The sequence below is a fragment of the Suricata suricatta genome, chromosome 7 (genome assembly GCF_006229205.1).
Source record: "Suricata suricatta isolate VVHF042 chromosome 7, meerkat_22Aug2017_6uvM2_HiC, whole genome shotgun sequence".
Lineage (NCBI taxonomy): Eukaryota > Metazoa > Chordata > Mammalia > Carnivora > Herpestidae > Suricata > Suricata suricatta.
In genome coordinates, this window is record NC_043706.1 from 28,954,625 (window position 1) to 28,973,544 (window position 18,920).

The following is an 18,920-nucleotide window of genomic DNA, read 5'->3' on the forward strand; positions in this document are numbered from 1 at the left end:
CGGGGAGGGGGGAAAAGAGGTGGTGGTGATGGTGGAGGGCACTTGAGGGGAAGAGCACTGGGTGTTGTATGGAAAACAATTTGACAATAAAATATTATGGAAAAAAAAAAGATGATGGTGTATTGGAGCACCTGGATGGCTCAGTCAGTTAAGCTGTTGAGGGTCCAACTCATCAGGGTCATGAGTTTGAGCCCCACATTGGGCTCTCTGCTGTCAGCACTGAGTCCGCTTCAGATCCTCTGTCACCCTCTCTCTCTGCCCCTCGCCTGCTTGCAATCTCTCTCAAAAATAAAATGAATAGAGGCACTTGGGTGGCTCAGTTCATTGAGTGTCCAACTTCAGCACTGGTCATGATCTCACAGTTCATGAGTTTGAGCCCCACATTAGGCTCTGTGCAGACAGTTCAGAGCCCAGAGCCTGTTTCTGATTCTGTATCTCCCTCTCTCTCTCTGTCCCTCCCCCATTCTCTCTCTCTGAAAAATAAATAAACATTGGGGCACCTGGATGGCTCAGTGGGTTAAACGTTTAACTTTGGCTCAAGTCACGATCTCACAACTCATGGGTTTGAGCCCCATGTTGGGCTCTGTGCTGAAAGCTCAGAGCCTGGAGCCTGCTTCAGATTCTGTGTCTCCCTCTCTCTTGCTCTCTGCCCATCCCCTGCATGCTTGTGCTCTATCTTTCAAAAATAAATAAACATTAAAAAATTAATTAAATAAATATTTAAACATAACAATAAAATAATATAAATAAAGTTTAAAAAAGAGAGATGATGGTGTATTAATTTTCTACTGCTACTGTAACAACCATAAACTTAATGGCTTACAACCATACAAATTTATTATCTTACAATTTTGAAGATCAGAAGGCTGACATAGTTCTCACTGGTTAAAATCAAGGAGTCACCCGGGCTGTGTTCCTTTCTAGAGGTTCTACGGGAGAATCCATTTCTTTGCATTTTCAGCTTCTAGAGGCCACCTACATTTCTTGGATTATGGTCCCCTTCCTCTATGTTCAAAGCCAGAAACAAAAGAATCTTCTTACATTGCATCACTCTAACCTTTTCTTCTTCCCCCTTCCACATTTAAGGACGCTTATGATTACACATCGACCCACCCAAATAATCCAGGATAATCTCTCTAAGGTCAGTTAACAACCTTAATTCCATCTGCAACCTTAATTTCCCTTCACTATGTAATGTAACATATATATTCACAGGTTCCAGAGATGATGTGGGTATCTTTGGTGGTGCTGGGAGGACAGCATTTTGCCTACCACAGATGGCGAAATGGGTCAACAGAATATAAGAAATACTGAAAGGGAGTAGATAATCCCTACTAACAGCAGAAGAGGGTTTTTAGATGTCAAATGGCCATGAATTGATCATTGAAGCTGGGTGGTGTGAGTATAGGGGTGCCTGGGTGGCTCATTTGGTTAAGCACTGACTTTGGCTCAGGTCATGATCTCACAGGTCGTGGGTTCAAGCCCTGCATCAGGCTCTGTGCTGACAGCTAGCTCAGAGCCTAGAGGCTGCTTCAGATTCTGTATCTCCCTCTCTCCCTGACCCTCCCCTGCTTGTGCTGTCTCTCAAAAATAAATAAAAAACATAAAAATAATTAAATATGTTTGAAAATTTTACAATAAAAAGTGTTTAAATGACTTAATTTTCTCTGTTGCCTCCAGGAGCACCTAAACTAGACTTCCCTGGTTGTATGAAGTCTAAAATAAGCTATTAGATTTTCCATTTCCATCCTCATCCCCAGTCCCTGATCACTAGCTACTAGATGAGTGGGAGCGCCAATTCAGAACTGGCCACTGGGGGGCAGTGTCCTTTTTGAGTGACATCCAGCAGATTTGCAAAAGCCTTTGACCTTGACAGCACCATTGACTAGAGAAATCCCCATTTCCGAGTCTGTACCCATCCTGCAGTTGTGGTGCCAGAGCCTCTAAGGGCCTCGATGCCTGTCATTTGCTGCAGTCCAGAGCTAGATACTGAGTCAAGTGTGACTCAACAGTGATGAAACAGGACTATTCCGCAGTCCTTCTCTGTCTTCAGTCAACCCTGCAGGTGGCTTAGCTGTTCCAGGTCATTTCTGATCAATATAACGCATTTCTGCTGGTTAGGATTTGGAATTTCAATAATAGCCCTAAATTTGGGACCTGCTAACACTGTCCAATAGGAAGGAATGAATTAGATCCTAGGGTTGGGAAAAATTCCCTTGTAGTCAAGCAGAGGTTCCAAGAAGTGGCATGTGGTTTGTAGTGAGGCCCTTCCTAAAGGGATTGTTCTCCCCTCCTTGGGCTATAAGAACTTCCTTGGCCCAGCCTCCTCTCTCTTCCCACCCACCTGCCATCCCAGTCTCCAAAACACAGTTGTCTGGCCCTCACCACTCTCTGCTTTCGCTCTCTTCTCCCAAAGAGGCCACTCCCCTTCTCCACTATAATGCTCTGCCTTCTCACCTCCCATAGATCTTACTCTAGAACTGCAGCAGAGGCAGCAAGACTGTGGAGGTGGAGAGGACACTTGACTCTGTTCTGCCATGGGCTGGGGCATTTTTATGTAGGCTAGTGAGTCACCATGTTTGGCTGCACTCCCTGTCATGCTCCCATCCTCTCTTTTTCTCTCTCCACCTCCAGCTCCCAGAACGACACCCACCTGGGCTCCCACTCAGTCACCAGGAATCTGGTCTTGTCTTATTCCAGGCTTCCCAAGGTCCCAAATGCCCCAGAAACCAGGAAACCAATGCTCAGACTCCCAGAGAGGATGACGTCTAGTAAGTGAGGCAAACTAAGAAAGGAGCCTACAATGGAGGTGGGTAGGGTGGAGTGAGGGTGAGCAGAGAATAATTAAGGCCCCATATAGGGAGAGGGGAAGATCCCAAGGTGAATGGGGAGTGGAGAGAGAATGGATTTCCTGGAACAGTGAGAGAGGAAAGAAAAGGGAGGAAGGATTTTGGAGACCACCCGCTGCTTTCAGTTCAACAAATATTTATTGGTTTCCTCCTTTGTGAGAGGAGCTATAAGTATAAGAGAAATACTGATCCAACTTATGAATATAAATGGGGGACACAGGGATCTCTAGAAGCATAGGAAAGCATTACCCTGGCCCTATGAGGGCCTAAAGGACTCCAAGAAGGCAAAAGTCTGCATTTAGTTCACACAGTTTATTGAGCCATCTGTCCAGGGTCCAGAGATAGCAGGAAGCCTACTCCAGTCTCTGAGGGTGCCCTGGTGTCTCTCTCACACGAGAAGCATCTGAGCATTGAGGAAAGTGGCAGCCAGGAAGGGAGACTGAGATGGAGATCTCAAGAGTCAAGAGTGTTGGGAACTCACAGAGGGTGTGGTATCTCTATAGCAGAAGATGAGAGTGGAATTGGGAGCGTGAGAACCCCATGGCATGGCACGTTTGTTGATCAGACGGCAAGGGGATGTCAGTAAAAAGTGGTCATTGCTTTCAGGTAACAGTTTTGTACTTGCTATTTAGCAAACAGGGAGAGGGAGGATGACTTATCCAGGAATGAGTTACTCCGAGACATTTCAGGGGTTCCCAGTCAAGAATCTGAATGGTAGGGTTAGCTAACGGACTGTACCATCTCAAAGAAATGACAGGAAATTTTAGGGAGTGGTTATCTGGCAGGGAGGGCACTATAGTACAAGGGGAATCTAAGCAGTAGGAGAGAATGAGGGAATGGATTTGGAGTCTACAATTTGGGAAGATGAAGAAAAAAACGTGATTAGGGGAACCTACCATATTGGAGCACTGGAGAAAATAGAACAGCTCTCTTGGGAAGGAGAAAGGAAACTGAGCTAACCTGGGCCCCTGGACATCTCCCAACTGAGAGATGGTGTGTGTGTGTATGTATGTGTATGCCCACACATGCACATATGCAAAGGACAACTTATGGACTGTCAAGTAACTCTCCTTGGGGCAGGAAAACTTCAGGGTCAGCTAGCTGGGGCCCCAAAGGCTTCACTTGGGCCAGGATGTCCCGGATGGATCGGCAGGGGATCTTTCCAGAGCTGCTGGGGCCACAGGGCTTGGCACCAGCTGAAGGATCAGGTTGGGGAGAACCATCGGGACCCCCACTCAATGTTGAAGAGGAAACAGAAATGCAAGGGTGCCCAGAAGAGCTGGACTTGCTGCCACAGGGCTGAAGGATGATTTTGCCAGTGGACTGGGAGCTGGAGCTGGAGCTGCCACTAAAGGAGCCAGTGCCTGGTGGGGAGCAGGGCCCCTGTGAAACACCGCCGCAGGGATGGAAGGATGAACTACTGGAAACGCTAGAACTGCTGTGGACTCCAGAACTGGAAAGGGAGCAGGGCCCCTTAGAGCCAACACCACAGGGCTGGACCCCACCAGAGCCCACTGGCTGGAACACAATCGCCGAGGAAGCTCCTGATGGGTAGATGTTCGAACTAGAAGAGCTGTGGCTGGGGATGATGGGATTGCTGGAGAAGTATTTGCCCTCAGAGATGGGGGGCCCAGCTGCAAAGGAGGGGACCCCTGGAGAGCCTTTGACAGGGTTATCTTTAGTGAAGTAGCCTACAGGGTAGATTTTGCCCCCACTGTAGGTCATGCCTGGAACCAGATAACTGTCAGAGGAGCCACCCACCACCTCATAGCTGCCATAGGATTTGTCCACAGAGGTGATAGGGGGGCAGGGCTTGCCTGGAAGGCCACCACTGCTACAGGGGGAACCTTGAGTCAATCCAGGGCCACCAGAGCCATGCTGTTCCACCACCACCACCACTGGCCTTTGACCCCCTGACACAGAGTGGGAGCTGGAGATGTAGGAGCCTGAGTGTGAGACGATGGGTCCCCCACTGCAGGGAGAGTCGGAGACATCTGAACTACAGGGGCGTAAGTTAGAGCTGACCCTTTGGCCACCACTGCTGGATATCCAGGAAGTTTGGGAAACAGATGAGCTTGAGCCTCCTCCAGACTGGGAAGAGCTTATTAGCAAGCGGGAAGAACCATCAGTGATTGGTAGAGCTGAGCCGGACCCTGGTTGGGAACTGCTGCTTCCCAACTGGGAGTTGCTGCTTCCGGACTGGAAGAAGCTGCTGCTTCCTGATTGGGAGGAGCTGCTTTCTGACTGGGAGGAGCTGGATCCTGAGGAGTAGCTGATCTGGGAATACCCTGTTCCTGGCTTAAATAACGAAGATCCTGAAGAACCACCCTGGGTGACACTAGATCCGCTGGAGCCACCACTGGAGACACCAGAACCACTGGAGCCACCACCAGAGCTGCCACTGGAGCCACTGGAACTGGAAATGGAAGTGCTGGAGCTGCTGGAGCCACTGTGGCCACTGAAGCTACTGGAACCACTCTTCCCAATAAGACAGGGGTCATTGGGGGAGGTGATCCGTGCGTCCTTGCAGGGGTCTGAGAAGGTCCCGATGCTCTTAGCCAAGGTCTCTGGGGAAGAAGTAGTGGTTAGTGAGGGCCAGAGCAACTTGGCTTCCCCCCTCAGCTTTCAAGCCCATCTCAATCAACTGCTTCTGACTTCTCCTGAGAGGAGCCCAGGGAGAGTGTGGGGTGGAAAGGTATGGGAGAACCGTTTTTGTCTGCAAAGGAAGGGCAGTTCTGGTGTTCTGAGAGGGGGCAGAGACAGAAGCCAAACATCTACCAGAGAAAAAGAAAATGAGATTCCAAAGTAGGCAGTGGTAAAGGAAGGTAAGAGGAACAGAGAAGTACCAGGAGCTAATGGGCCCAAAAGGAAAAACCCCAGAGAGACAGAGCAGAGAGTTTCTGGCGGCAGAAACTCCTCAAAATGGGGCGTAAGTCCTAAGGGAAAGAATCCCAGGTGAGACTGAGGGACCAAATGTAAAGAGAAGACAAGACAAACAACAATGGACTGGGAAGGAAAGGAAAAGTAGTAATCGAGGCACTGAGAAAAGAGGAAGCCAGTGGCAGAGGGACTGAGGTTAGGGTACTTGAGGACTAAGATTCAGTCACCAGCCTCCCTGGGAGAGTCCAGGCTTGGGTAAAGGGTGGGAGTTCTGTTCCCATCTCAGCACTGCCCACGCCAGGAAGGCTGGGTGGGGGCCAGGATGTGGGGGCACCCACTGTTGCTTCAGAACCTGCTGGTACAGCGTGACAGGACACCGCACCCTGAGCCACCCTTGCTGTCCTGGCACAGCCCAGGGACACGAGGATGGAACCCTCCTCCCAGGCCCATGACCATTATCAGCTTCCCTCTCTCCCCACCCAGCTATCATGCCCTGCCTGCCGGACGCCCAGTCTCCTGCCTTACATCCCTGACAGACGTGAAACCACTTCTTCCCCTAGCCAACGCTTGGCCTCTAGTGCCAGCGTAACCTTACCCCCATTCTTCCTCCACTCAGCTCCTAAAGGTCCCAAGAAGCATAGGCTGGGCTTCATACTACAAGTGACTAAACCTCTCTGAACTTCAGTTTATATATTCGGAGAGGCCAAATCTGTCCACCAACAACCAGTTTCTCCTCAGTCTATGATGTCCCCATTCTCTCCACAAAGAGAAGTTCTCTGTGTCCCTCTCGACACCAAATCCCAACTCTGCTGCAGCCCCCCACCTCATTCAACTGCACTAACCATGGAGAATTCCTGCTCTCTTTCTCTGCTCCTCCAAGCCACGAGGCCTGCTCTCCACCCACAGGGCCATGGGCAGGGTTACTACGAATACCCGGTGGTCAACAGCACAGCCCTGGTTTGGATGGATCCTGGCTTTACTGCTTTATAATTTGTGACCTTGAGCCAGTTTCCTAAACTGGCCTCGCCTCAGTGTCTTCATCAGTATAGTGAGCATAACAAGCCTCTCATACAGTTCTTCTGACCAAAAGTGCTCTCGTAGGGGTGGGTGCCTGGGGGGCTTATTTGGTTAAGTGTCCAACTCTTGATATTGACTCAGGCGTGATCTCATGGTTCATGAGTCCGAGCCCCATGCCATCAGCGAAGAGCTTGCTCTCACTCCCTCTCTTTCTGCCCCTCCCCTGCTCTCTCTATCTCTCAAAATAAATAAATAAGCTTTTTTAAAAAAGTGCTAATGTAAAGTGCTAGAATAGTGTCCGGCACATGAAAAGCATTCTATAAATGGTAACAATTATTACTATTAAATATCCAGTCTTCATCGTCTAGTGCTCTAATAATTGATAATAGTAATAACAACAACAATCAACATTTATACAATGCTCTAGAATTTCCAAAGCACTTGTCACATACATTATTTAATTTGAGACTCAGAGAAACTAGAGCTAAGTGTTATTATTAACCCTGTTTTAGAGTTTCAGACACTGTGGCTCAGAAAGTTTAAGTAACTTGCCTGGAATGACAAGGCAGTGAGCAGCAGTCTCCAGATTCAAACATCAGATTCCAGAGTCCCTGCCCTTCCCCCTTGCCAGGCCCTCTCTGGGTCTCTCCCTGGATGGTGCTTCCTCCCCCCTCCCACCACTGGATCCCTTCAGCCTCCTCTGACCTGGTGTCTGCATCCTTCTTCTGCTACCTCTCCCTGCTTTCCTTCACTCCCAGGGTCCCCAACCTCCTACCTGGCAGGAGGAGACCAGCCAGCAGCAGCGCCATCATTCCTCGCCCTCCCACACGCCCCATCCGGGATGCCGGCGAAGAGCCCATCTTGGACTGTGCAGCCTTCTGACAGCAACTCGTGGACAACCCAGGGCCTTTATGCCAGGGCTGGACATTCTCTGGGCAGGAGTCACTGTGGGGAGGGGTGGGGAGGTGGAGGGGCAGGTGCCCGGGGCAACTTGGTGTGGCTGGGAGGAGCTGAAGTAATCTGTTGGTGCATCTGCCTACTCAGCGGCAGAGGTGGCTTCAGTGTGGGGTACCTGTGGCCACGGGCCCTTAACGATTCCTGCCACCTGACGGCCTACCCATGCTCCTCATTGCCTAACCTGGAACCAGGACCTCTGCCCACTCAGGTGGCCACTCTCACCACAGGACCCAGTTACCTGGCTCCTTCGCTCCTGCTGGCCCTCATGCTGATCTGTCCCACTTCTTCCAAGCAGACATGGACCTTTCTACTTTCCTGTCCCAACAGAGTACCTGTTCTTGTCCCCCACCCCACTACATGGCTAACCCCACCTGGCTTCCCATCCACAGCCCCTGGATCTGCCCCTTTCCTTGGGATCCATCACTCAGCCTTCACTTTCCACACTACACCTCCAGTACCCCCACCCCCACCCCGCCTCGTTGTCACTGTCCAGGTTCCATGCCTGCCACACACCTGTTACGTGTTCCATCAATGAATGAGCCTTTTCCCTCTTAACTAGGAACCTGCACTCCAAACACCAGCTCCCTGATCTCTCCCATCTGGGGGTGCTCTTGGGATAGTATGGAAGGTGCTGGTTACCAGGGCCTCAGCCTGGGGAGAGGCCTGGGCTGGGAACCCCTGTCATAGCTAGGTCTGAGGTTACTCACAGGCCACTCACAGCCTCTCCCCCACAGCTATGACCCTGACTCCAGTGGGTGAGCCAGAGGCTAATGAGACTAATTGGGAAGGGGGTGGCCCTGCAGACCATCAGCCGGCTCCCTGGCCTGGATGAGTGAACAGAAAACAGCCAGCTCCTGTCTGAGGGTAAGGGAGGGCCAGGCAGACATCAGGATCCCTGATGGATGAAAGGCAGGACTGGGAGATCAGAGATTTGAGTTCAGCTAGAAGGGGGGCAGGTCCTCCTCCATCACATTCCCCTCCCTCCTGCTTTGGTCCTAGCCCCACCCCAGCCAATTAGTTGCTCACTAGTATTGCCCAGAGTATCAGTATCGAAGGGAGAGGCCTGGGAGCTGGGTCAGGCTGGCTCTCCTCCTCCCCCACCTCGCTCCCCTCACCCAGACTTTCATCTCCATACTTCCCCATCTCCTCACAAAGGCAGTCTACGCCCCAGCTCTTGGCTGCCCTCTCCCATTCCCTCTTTCCTGCCCCACATTTAATCTGGCTTAGTGCTCTTTGGCGATGGGAATGTCCTGTATCTGTGCTGCCAAGTACAGTAGTCATTAGCAACATGTGGCTTTAAAATGGGGCTAGTATAACCAACGAGAGGAACTGAATTTTTAATTTTACTTAATTTTAATTTAACTGCGAATAACCATGTGCAGCTAGTAGCTACCATCTAGTCTGGCCCTTGACCTTACCAGCACTCAATATGAGAGTGGGAAGGAAGAGGGGCCTGGAGCTACTGCAGCAAGAGGAGATAATGGGACAGTGTCCCCTGAAGAGGGCTGACGCAACGGGAGGAAAACAAAAACAGTGGCTTTAGACTCTGGATGACCTGAGTTCAAGTCCCAGCTAACTTCCTGCCTTTAGGCAACCGTCTAAACCTTTCCAAACTTCAGTATCCTCCTCTGTCGAATGGGGATATATTTTAAGTCATGCCTACCTTGCTGGGGGTTTGTGAGGATCACATGGTAATTATCAGAAAGATTAAAGGGGACTAAGGGTGCAGCCCTCCTGGTGCAGGCTTAGTACATGAAGCCTGGCACTGTCCTGTCTGTCTCCCCACTAAGAGACAGCAAGTAGGATGCAGAGCCCCAGGCTCTCCCTTTGGAGTCTCCAGCCCAGCTGACCTATAGGAGACCTAGAGCCTCCTTGCCGCTCTGCCCCTACAGAGTAGTGACCTGCGTGCACACGGGGGTGCTACGGAAAATGCCGTCAGTTTCTCCTGTGCCTGTTCTGGCCACATCTGTTCGCTCCCTGGACTCCTAGCCCTGCTGGCACCATCTCCCACAGGAGGAAGGGAAGGAGGAGCGCCAGGAGCAGGGAGGGAGTGCCCGAAAGAAGAGGTTGCATGGAGCCTTGTGGGTGGGGAGGAGGGGAGGAACTACAAGGCCTGTGGGATATTCTTTTCCAGCACAAACAGAGGTAGCAATATCTGTCCTGTTTTCTTCCTCTCATTCCTCATGGATGCTGTCAGACCTCAGCCAGCACAGCCAGGGCTGGAGGAGGCACAGTCCTTCCTCTCTCTCTCCTCTTGGCCTCTGTCTGGATCTCCAGCCACCCACACAGCCTGGTGTTCAGCCACCACCCTCCTCCAGCTGTCTCCCTGTCTGCTCTATCCACCCCTTTCCACCCGATCCCACCACCACATCTGCCCACATGTGGGCCCTCCCAGCTCCTCTCCACTCTCCCTTTTCTCACTGGAATCCTATCTGCTCTGCTGTTTTACTATGCTATGTCTCTGGGACTCAGCTCAGACAGTGAAAATCGAAGCTAATGGGAAGGGACACTAGCTGAGTGCCTGACTAGCTCAGGGCCACCTTAAGGGACACTCACCAATCAGACAGTGTTCATGGAGGTGCAGGTGGGTCTGCTCTGTTCCCCAGCAGCAAATGCCCTCCCCAACAGATGGACTGGGTGAGACAACATGGGCGGCCTGGGGAAACCCACACACACCAGAGAAAATCAAACCTAAAGCATGTGCCTTCCAAGAACAAAAGATTGGGAGTTCTTGCCCCACATGTATTTTTTTTTAATTTTTAATGTTTATTTATATTTGAGAGAGAGAGAGAGACTGAGTGGAAGGTGGGGAGGGGCAGAGAAAGAGGGAGACACAGAATCTGAAACAGGCTCCAGGCTCCAAGCTATCAGCACAGAACCTGATGCAGGGCTCGAACTCACAAACCATGAGATCACGACCTGAGTCAAAGTCAGAAACTTAACCAACTGAGCCATCCAGATGCCCCTGCCCCACATTTATGAGGAAGGCAGGTGTGCCCGCTCCAGGCCACAACTTTGTGCTGCTGCGTCCTGCACCGGGCAATAGTTCTGCATGCTTGGCCTGCACTGTGCCTTGAAGTTGCAATAAGGGGAAGATGAATTGTCTCTGCCCTTGAGGAGCTGAAGTCTAGCTGGGGACAGACAGCCTAGAGAGAATACTGGCATGGAAAGAAGGGACAGGCCCTTGGCCTTGAGAAGGTGACAGGACATTCCCTGGGCCTTGGGGCAGATGAGCAGGGAAGGGAGCAGGCAGGTCAGACTCAGGGCCCTGGTGGTGCTGACGGTATGCTTAGAACAAGTAAGTGGCTGACTTGGGAAGTATAAACAGAGGAACAGAAAGGCTGTTGGGGTTAGCATCAGAGATGATCTATAACATCAAGCTAAGGGAGGATTGTGATATGTGCAGGAGGATGCAGGGAATTGAGGGTTCTGAGTGAGGGCACAGCATGGTCAGAGAAGAGGCTTGGGGGGTGGAGAACCACCATTTCCTCTGGGCCAGGTCTTCCACATGCGTGCTGGTGTTTAATCCTTACACCAACCCTACAGGGTAAGAGTTTTTTCTCCCCATTTCACAAACGGGGAAACTGAGTTTAAATTAATTGCTCAAGGGACACCTGGGTGGCTCAGTCAGTTAAGTGTCCAACTCTTGATTTCAGCTCAGGTCATGATCTCATGGTTGGTTAATTCAAGCCCCTCATCAGGCTCTGTGCTATAGCATGGAGCCTGCTTGGGATTCTCTCTCTCCCTTTCTCTCTGCCCCTCTCCTGCTCATGCTCTCGCTCTCTCTCTCTCTCTCTGTCTCTTTCAAAATAAATAAGTTTAAAAAACAAAAATTAACTAATTGCTCAAACCAGCTGGTAACTAGCAAAAAAAGTTTGGAAAGGATGCAATCCCAAGCCTATTGGACTCCAGAGCCCATGTGGGTCCCATCCCTCAGCTGACACCAGGCCACAAATTAATGGCAGTGGTCAATGGACAGACTTCAGAGGGTCCTTAAACCCTGTAAGGGTGTATGCAAAATTGCTTGTGCGTCATCAAAGTCTCAAAAGTTAAGAGGTCCTAAGTGAGAAAGTCAACAGCACATGCTGTCCCTCCCACTCAACTTTTCCTCCTTTCCTTTTTTACCATGGCCCTCAAAGTTGGAACAGAAGTGCTAGAACAAGCATTCCATGCAAGGGTGTCTGGTAGACCTAGGGCTTCCACCTAAGAGAAGGAACAGGGGAGTAAAAACACAGGAAGAGAAGAAGCCCAAGAGAGGAGCTTGTTTTAGTGGAGGGGGAAGGAGGAGAGGCCGCTCTGCACCCCAGGACCTAGGGGCTCCTTACCCTCTAAGCCTCTGTGCTCTGCTGAGGCCAAAGGCACATTCCTCTCCTCTCTCTTCCTCCATCGCCCTTTCTCTGCCTAGGGCGGGCTCCTCTCTCCAGCAGTCATGCCGCCCCCACCCCATACACAAGGCAAGCACTCCTGGCCCACTCCCAGGAGCTCCCTGAGTTGTTTCCCTGTAGTGAGGATGGGTGTCCAGGGTCATTCACACTCTCCTCCTGGTCTCTCTCATGATCAAGGATATGGGTCCAGGAAGGAGTGGATGAATTTGTACATGGGAGTTCTGACCTGGTGTGTGCCCTCTTCAGCTTTGCTGTGCCCATGTGACTGCCTAACCTTCACTCATTGGTGTCTCTGTTCCCCTCCTGCCTCTGTGATTTCTTCCCTGCGGCAGATGATCAAGCACAGAATCCACATTCCACGTGGCCTAACTCCTTTGTCCTCAGATAGAGTCTACAGCACATTACCTATGCAGAATACACACAGTCTCAAAATGCAACAGAAACCAATGGCCCTGGACTGTGGGCTCCAGGACAGGTGGGCTGAGCACATGTCTGCTCACTGAATTCCAAGCACTTACCTGTGGGAAGCACATGCTGATTCTTCCCTTTCTACCTTACTTATGACTTACTTTCCAATACCTATCCTTCCACTGTGGCTTCAGTGCCCTCCGCTCCCCTCCCCCCAACTGTATCATGCAAAGCTAGGTGGGAAACAACAGTGGCTAAGGCCTTGCCTTCAGGAGTATTCCATCTAGCCAGGCAGGGAGTAGCAGAAACACGGACTTGGCTCTGACACAGAACTACTCACCTGTGTTCTCTCGTGGGCCTGTCTGTCCCACCCACATTCCTCATGGGTGACTGTCTTCCCTGAGTCTCTCTTCTCTCCACTGGGTGATCTCTTTTCTCTGAGGGATGCAGCACACTTCCATTAACAAACAGCAGAGAGCTCAGGAGGCCACGCTGAGGAAGTCTTGGGATTTCCCCTTGCACAAGGCATTAATCTGAAGCCAGGAGTGAAGCAAGACAGGGCTGTGTGCTTTAAAAATCCCTTAGGTGATTCTTGTTGGGAATCCCACCCAGGATAAGCTGAGGATCCCCTTAGCTAAGATTAAGATATATTCTGCTCCCTTAAAACATATCCAGTGGTGTGGTCTATACCCAGCTCTGCCTTCCCTTTTTCTCCGTCAGCTCCCAGTCCACCCATCTCTTCTCTAGGACTGACCTCCTGGAATTTGGTTGGCCTGGTCAGCCTCCACTTCTGCTCTTCACATCTGTCCTCACCCTCTTAGCAGCCCTACTGATACCTTTCAAGGGACCCGGGAGACCAAAGCTGGGACATGGGAATGAGGAGTGGAGCCAGAGCCAGGGCACCCTCAGGCAGTAAGGCCTGAAGAGGAAGAATTCAGCAGGTGGAGGGTCTGCCCACCGTGCTCTCTGCTCCCCCTTCCTGCTCTTCCCCATTGCCTGCAAGCCACAGGAAGTCAGCTGAGTGCGGGTCATGCTCCCCAGGCCCAACACTTCATCGCTAGGTTTAGGTCACATCTGATTTAGCCACCACCCCTCTTGTCTTGTGAGGAGGTGACTACAGAGGCTGTGATTAGCTCTCAGAGTAACAATAATATTTGTCCTCTTCTTTGTTCTGTGGAGTGACTGCTAGAGACACCAGCTCGCATTGTCTGCTCATTATGCTCACCTTTAAAACAGTCATTCTTTCTACGGTGGCTATTAATGCTTTTTAGTGTTATTGGTCACCCAGAATTAGAGACCCAGCTCCCGCCCCCGTGCAGATGACAGAGCCAGGGAGGGCGAGTGAGAGAAGGGCCAGGGTGCAGTCTGAAGGAGCTTTCAGGAGCAGCCGAAGGCCAGGTGTGGCTCCTGGATCTGCCGAGGGTGTATCAGGTGGGTACATCTCTCCTTCTGCTGGCCGGAATCCGTCTGGCTGGGTGCTCCTCTCAGGCAGGGAGCTTCTCCTGCCCCCCAATGTATCCCTGGCACCTGATGCATCACATACACACAGAAGTGACCAGGAGAGACAGAATCCTACTCGAGGCTGGCACCCCCGGTGCAGCTGTGTTCTCCTGGACCCAAGGCTAGAACAGGGAGCAATACTGAGTCCTCAACAGTGTGTAACAGGTCATCAGTCATCTCACATGCCGGACTGATCTTGATCCTCTCAGTGACCCTAGGAGACAGAAATGATCATTCATCCTTTGGAACTGCAGACACAAGTTCAGGGAGTTAATTAAGGCGATGCCTACTCTCAGTAGCTGGGGGCTTTACCTGCAATCCTGGTGCTATATTTGGCACACAGCACCAAGCTGGTTTTTCCTCTTCTTCTGGGTATTTCCATGGCCTGACTCACTCCCTCATTTTATTCACTTCTTGTCACCTGCTGTTTCCCCAGAGGCCCTCTCTGACTATTCTATTTAAAATCATATCCCAAGTCCACATACGGACCACCACTCTCCATTTCCTTCCTCTGCCTTCATTGTCTTTAGAGCACTTGTCACACATGACATCTTATTACACACACCTGTATACATCTAGGTGTTATTCAGTTCCCCACTAGAAGGTAAGCCCCATGAATACAGGACCCTCCTCGATTTGACTCATCACATATTCACAGCCCTAGAGCACTGCCTGGCTCATGGAAGGAACCCAGCACATAATGAGAGAAAGAATAAATAATGAATAATGAATATACTTGGCCACTTAGCCAAGCAGCCTGTGTCTGAATTTTCCTAAGGGCCCCAGAGGTGCCTCACCTCATCTCACGAGCCTGACCCACCTTAGAGATGTCACCTTGGCGACCAAGTGCGCACTATTGGGACCTGACAGGCCTGGAGAGTGGATGATGTTAGAGGTAAAGAGCAAGGAGGGAAACACCTTGGAGGAGCCTCTAGGCCGCCCTCTGGTGGTAGAGCGTAGAATAGCCCCACACAGGAATTAGGCTGTCATTTGGGTGGAAATTTAGAGATTATTAAAGAAATCACCTAAGGTCACATCCCAAGGTCATACAGAGAATAGACAGCAGAGTGAGGACAAAGATTTGGGTCACAGCCTGATGCTCTCACCCCTATGCTATCCTGTCTTCCCCATCACAGGAGTTGAGATTAAGCTGCCAAAAGGATGGCTAAGGATATTTGAGGATGGAGGGGGTTGGGGGTGGGATGAGAGAGGAAAGCTTGGAAGGTGGATTTGGTTAAATTCAACAAGTGTTTTGGGCTACTGTCAGACACCTGGTGGGGTACTTAACTGAAGATTAGAGAGAGAAAATGCATAGTAAGTGAGCCTAAATTTATAGCAAAGCAAATTTTCAAATGGATTTGAAACAAGAAATTAGTAGAGGAGTTAGGTCTTCCCCTCTTCAGCTCGTACCTCAGGGGGTGCCCCTCTGTAGTTTAACTTTTATCACATGTTACTGCCATGATTGACATGTTTGTTCTTTCCCAGACACAGAGCTCCCTGAGGGCAGGGAGGACTGAAACTCCTTCCTGGGACTGTTACCAAGGCCTAGCACCCCACACAGTGGATGCTCAATAAACGATTGTCATTTGGACAAATGGATGGACAAATGAGTGGTTTGGAGTTTCCCTGCCCAGAGATCTTCAAAGAAGGGCAGACAACCATCTCTTCTGTGTAGTCCAAAGACATCACTGGCCTGCCCAAAGGCTGAGGGCTGTGCCTGATGCCTTCCCAAGCTAACTCAGCTTCTATAATTAGAGTATACCACGATACAAGTTCTAAATTCTTTTCTTTCATTGGCCAAGCATTTATGGACTGCCTGCCAGGTCCAAAGTACTGAGCTATTGTTCTCTGAATCCATGATCCTATTCTGTGATTTGATTCTATGACTCCAGGTTGACATAAGACGAAACACTGTCCCCACTGCATTCACTCCTAGCTAAGGTCAGCCAAAGTAGATGGGGAGAAGCAGAGAATGGATAAGCTGGCATAATGGGTCCTCCTGTGTTAATGCTTCATACCCTACAGTCCCACTCAGGCTCCTTCCCAGCTGATAAACACACCATATTTGGGTGTCAATACCTGTTGCCTATTAATAGGTATTAAAATCTCCAATTACCTCATGCTTCCCCCTTCTCTCTCCCACTCACCCACCTATTGTGTCAAACTGGGAAGAACTGGTTTGGAGCAAACAGTTTGGCCTCATCTTGACTTTGGCACTTGGGTGATATCTGAGATGAGTTGCCTCTCTCAGAGTAGTTTCCTCATCTGTGAAGCAGGGCTTAATAATTTTCCTTATTGAATACCTTCTGGGCCGTGTACTAGGAAAGAAGTAGGCATATAAACCCAGACAAGGCACAGTGTCTCTGCCCTCAAGAACTCATACTTTACAAGGGGAGGAAGACATGAGAACCACAATAATGTTGTAGAAATCAAATAAGACAGCATGATGTAGCGTCATAAACCCTTGCCTGGGCTACACCAAGGACTCAGTTCTCTTCCCTCACTTTCTCTCTCCTTTAAGAATTATTTTCTCAGGGCGCCGGGTGGCTCATTTGGTTGAGCGACTAATTCTTGATTTTGGATCGAGTTCTCACAGTTCATGAGTTGGGCCTTGCATCAGACTCTGCACTGTCAGATTCTCTCCCTCTCTCTCTTTCCTCCCCTGCTTGAGCTCTCTCTCTCTCTCTCTCAAAATAAATTAATTTTTAAAACATTTTAAAGAATTGTTTTCTCTTTCTTTTCCCAACGAAATTCATCTTGCTGGCTTGGGGGGTTGCTACGGGTCAGATTGAAAGTCCTAGACTGCTTCCCTTCAATCCCATGTCTCCCTGCGTCCGCACACCCAGTCATGCGTGTGAGCCTCTCCACCACTGGGCACAATTCTATCAGAGGAAAAACACTTTCAACATGATTCATTTTTTAACATTTGTCTGTTTTGAGAAAGAGAGAGAGAGAGTGTGTGTACGTGTGCACGCGTGTGCTAGGGGTGGAGGGAGGGAGAGAGAATCCAAGCAGGCTCCACGCTATCAGTTCAGAGACCTACGTGGAACTGGAACCCATAAACTGTGACATCATGACATGAACCAAAACCAAGAATCGGACGCTTAACCGACTGAGGCAGCCATGTTCCCCAGAGGAGAACCACTTTCTGATATAAGCTCCCAAGCCTGGCTTCCCTAATTTTCCCCCAACCTACCTGTCCAGCAATATCCCCCTCTTTTCCAGGTGATAAGCCCTTCTCTCTGACCATTTCAGTCTACTCCCTGTTGCCCAAACTTGCCATTTATTAATTAATTCAGCCATTCATGAAAGATGTATGCAATGGTTAATTTTATGTGTCAACTTGACTGAGCTAAGGGATGCCCAGATAGCTGGTGAATCATTGCTACTGGGTGCATCTTTGAGGTTGTTTTTGGAAGAGATTCGCATGGGAATGTTGAACTGAGGGAAAAAGCTTGCTGCTGCCAATGTGGGTGGGCATTATCCATTCTGTGAAGGCTGAACAGAACAAACAGGAAGAAGAGTGAATTTGCTCTTTGTTTGGAGCTGGGACCTCCACCTTCTCCTGTCCTTGGACATCATCGACACTCCTGGTTCTCAGGCCTTTGGAATTACCCCACTGGCTTTCCTGGTTCTCCAGGTTATTACCGACAGCAGACTGTGGGACTTCTCAGCCTCTGCAGTCTCAAGAGCCAGTTCCTATAACAAATCTCTACATATACCCTATTGGCTCTGTTTCTCTGGAGAAGCCTAATATAACCTATTAAGTGACCATGAAGACCTAGGCGCCTATATTCAGTGTCAGGGTTACACAGATAATAAATAAAAGGATGGGGAAATATAGTGGTTAAAATCAGAGACATTGGAGGAGTGCCTAGGTGGCTCAGTTGGTTGGGCATCAGACTCTTGATCTCAGCTCAGGTCATGATCTCACAGTTTGTGGGTTAAAGCTGCCCCACTGGACTCTGCACTGACAGAATGGAGACTGCTTGAGATTCTCTTTCTGGCCCTTCCTCGATCTCTCTCGAGGAATAAATAAATAAATGATAAAAAATAAAATAAAATCAGAGACATTGGCTTAGTAGATAGACCTGAGTTGAAATCCCAGTTTTGCCATTTGTTTTTCCTTGTATGAGTCACAGTACTTCTCTGGATCCAAAATGGTGGTAAGGATGGGGTTACTGTGCCATTTAGGTGAGCGCTTCATCTGTAGAGCATTTGCCAAAGGTGCCCATACAGCACATGTACACTCATAGGAGTTGGAGTGGTTTGCAGGAAACCATACTTTGCGACCTAGGCTGGGATGACCAAAGTAGACAAAGATTCAAGTAAAGGAGATTGTTTTTTAAGGTGAGGGCTGGGGAGCAAGGAGGAGTGGGTTAGTGCAAGGAGCGCAAGCAGTCTCATGGAGGACAGCTGGGGCTCAAAGGGCTGGAGTGTCGATACCCCCACATTTATCGGTCATCCTTAAGGGGCTGGGAGAGAGGTGGGGGGCGAGAATGTGAAGGAGGAACACTTACGGGTTCTTCTCCAGCACGGCAGAGTCCTCACCCTGCGAGGCCTAGGCGGGGCTGCCGAGAGTGACAGCACATTGGGAGGCACGGGCACCAAAATGGTAAAGAGGTCTCACAAGAAATGTGCAGGGCCGACTCTGCCTGCAAGAGGCTCGAGGCCTAGGCGCGGACGGCAGACGGGTCAAATCCTCGGCCTGAGTTTTGTTCCACGCACCGCTGCGCAGGGCAGGGGGCACAGGGGAGTAGGGAGCGGCGTCACCACTGGCTGAAGAGAGGAAGCCCTTTCCAAACACTGGGAGCCGCACACAAAAAGACAGGAGCCGGGACTGCCAGAGAACCAGACCGCACGGGCGGGCCCAGCAGGGCTTGGGCTTCGGGCGGGTTTGCGCCTGCGCCTTAGTTGGAGCCCC

General features: G+C 50.2%; 1 protein-coding gene across 5 annotated transcripts; it reads right to left on the reverse strand.

The window, feature by feature from the left end:
• Nucleotides 1–3,142: 3,142 nt before the first annotated feature.
• Nucleotides 3,143–18,881, reverse strand: CDSN (corneodesmosin). 5 transcript variants are annotated; one of them, XM_029944999.1, is made up of 4 exons: nt 18,517–18,881; nt 13,722–14,210; nt 12,837–12,933; nt 3,143–5,416 (listed from the first exon to the last, which is right to left on the reverse strand). In XM_029944999.1, exons 3-4 carry the CDS (start codon nt 12,871–12,873, stop codon nt 3,897–3,899), a joined length of 1,557 nt encoding a protein of 518 aa, XP_029800859.1. In that variant the 5' UTR covers nt 12,874–12,933; nt 13,722–14,210; nt 18,517–18,881; the 3' UTR covers nt 3,143–3,896. The 5 variants fall into 5 exon arrangements, with proteins under 5 accessions (XP_029800859.1, XP_029800858.1, XP_029800857.1 ...); XM_029944998.1 differs by having other exon boundaries at nt 12,837–13,029; XM_029944997.1 differs by having other exon boundaries at nt 12,837–13,029; nt 13,333–14,210.
• Nucleotides 18,882–18,920: the final 39 nt, after the last annotated feature.

What these genes read in the sequence shown, in the direction of transcription:
- CDSN (XM_029945000.1), bottom strand. Translation starts at nt 7,606, where the DNA reads ATGGGCTCTTCGCCGGCATCCCGGATGGGGCGTGTGGGAGGGCGAGGA. An exon ending in GGCTGGTCTCCTCCTGCCAG is followed by an intron (nt 5,417 to 7,521) that starts GTAGGAGGTTGG and finishes CTTCTTCCCCAG; the next exon opens with AGACCTTGGCTAAGAGCATC.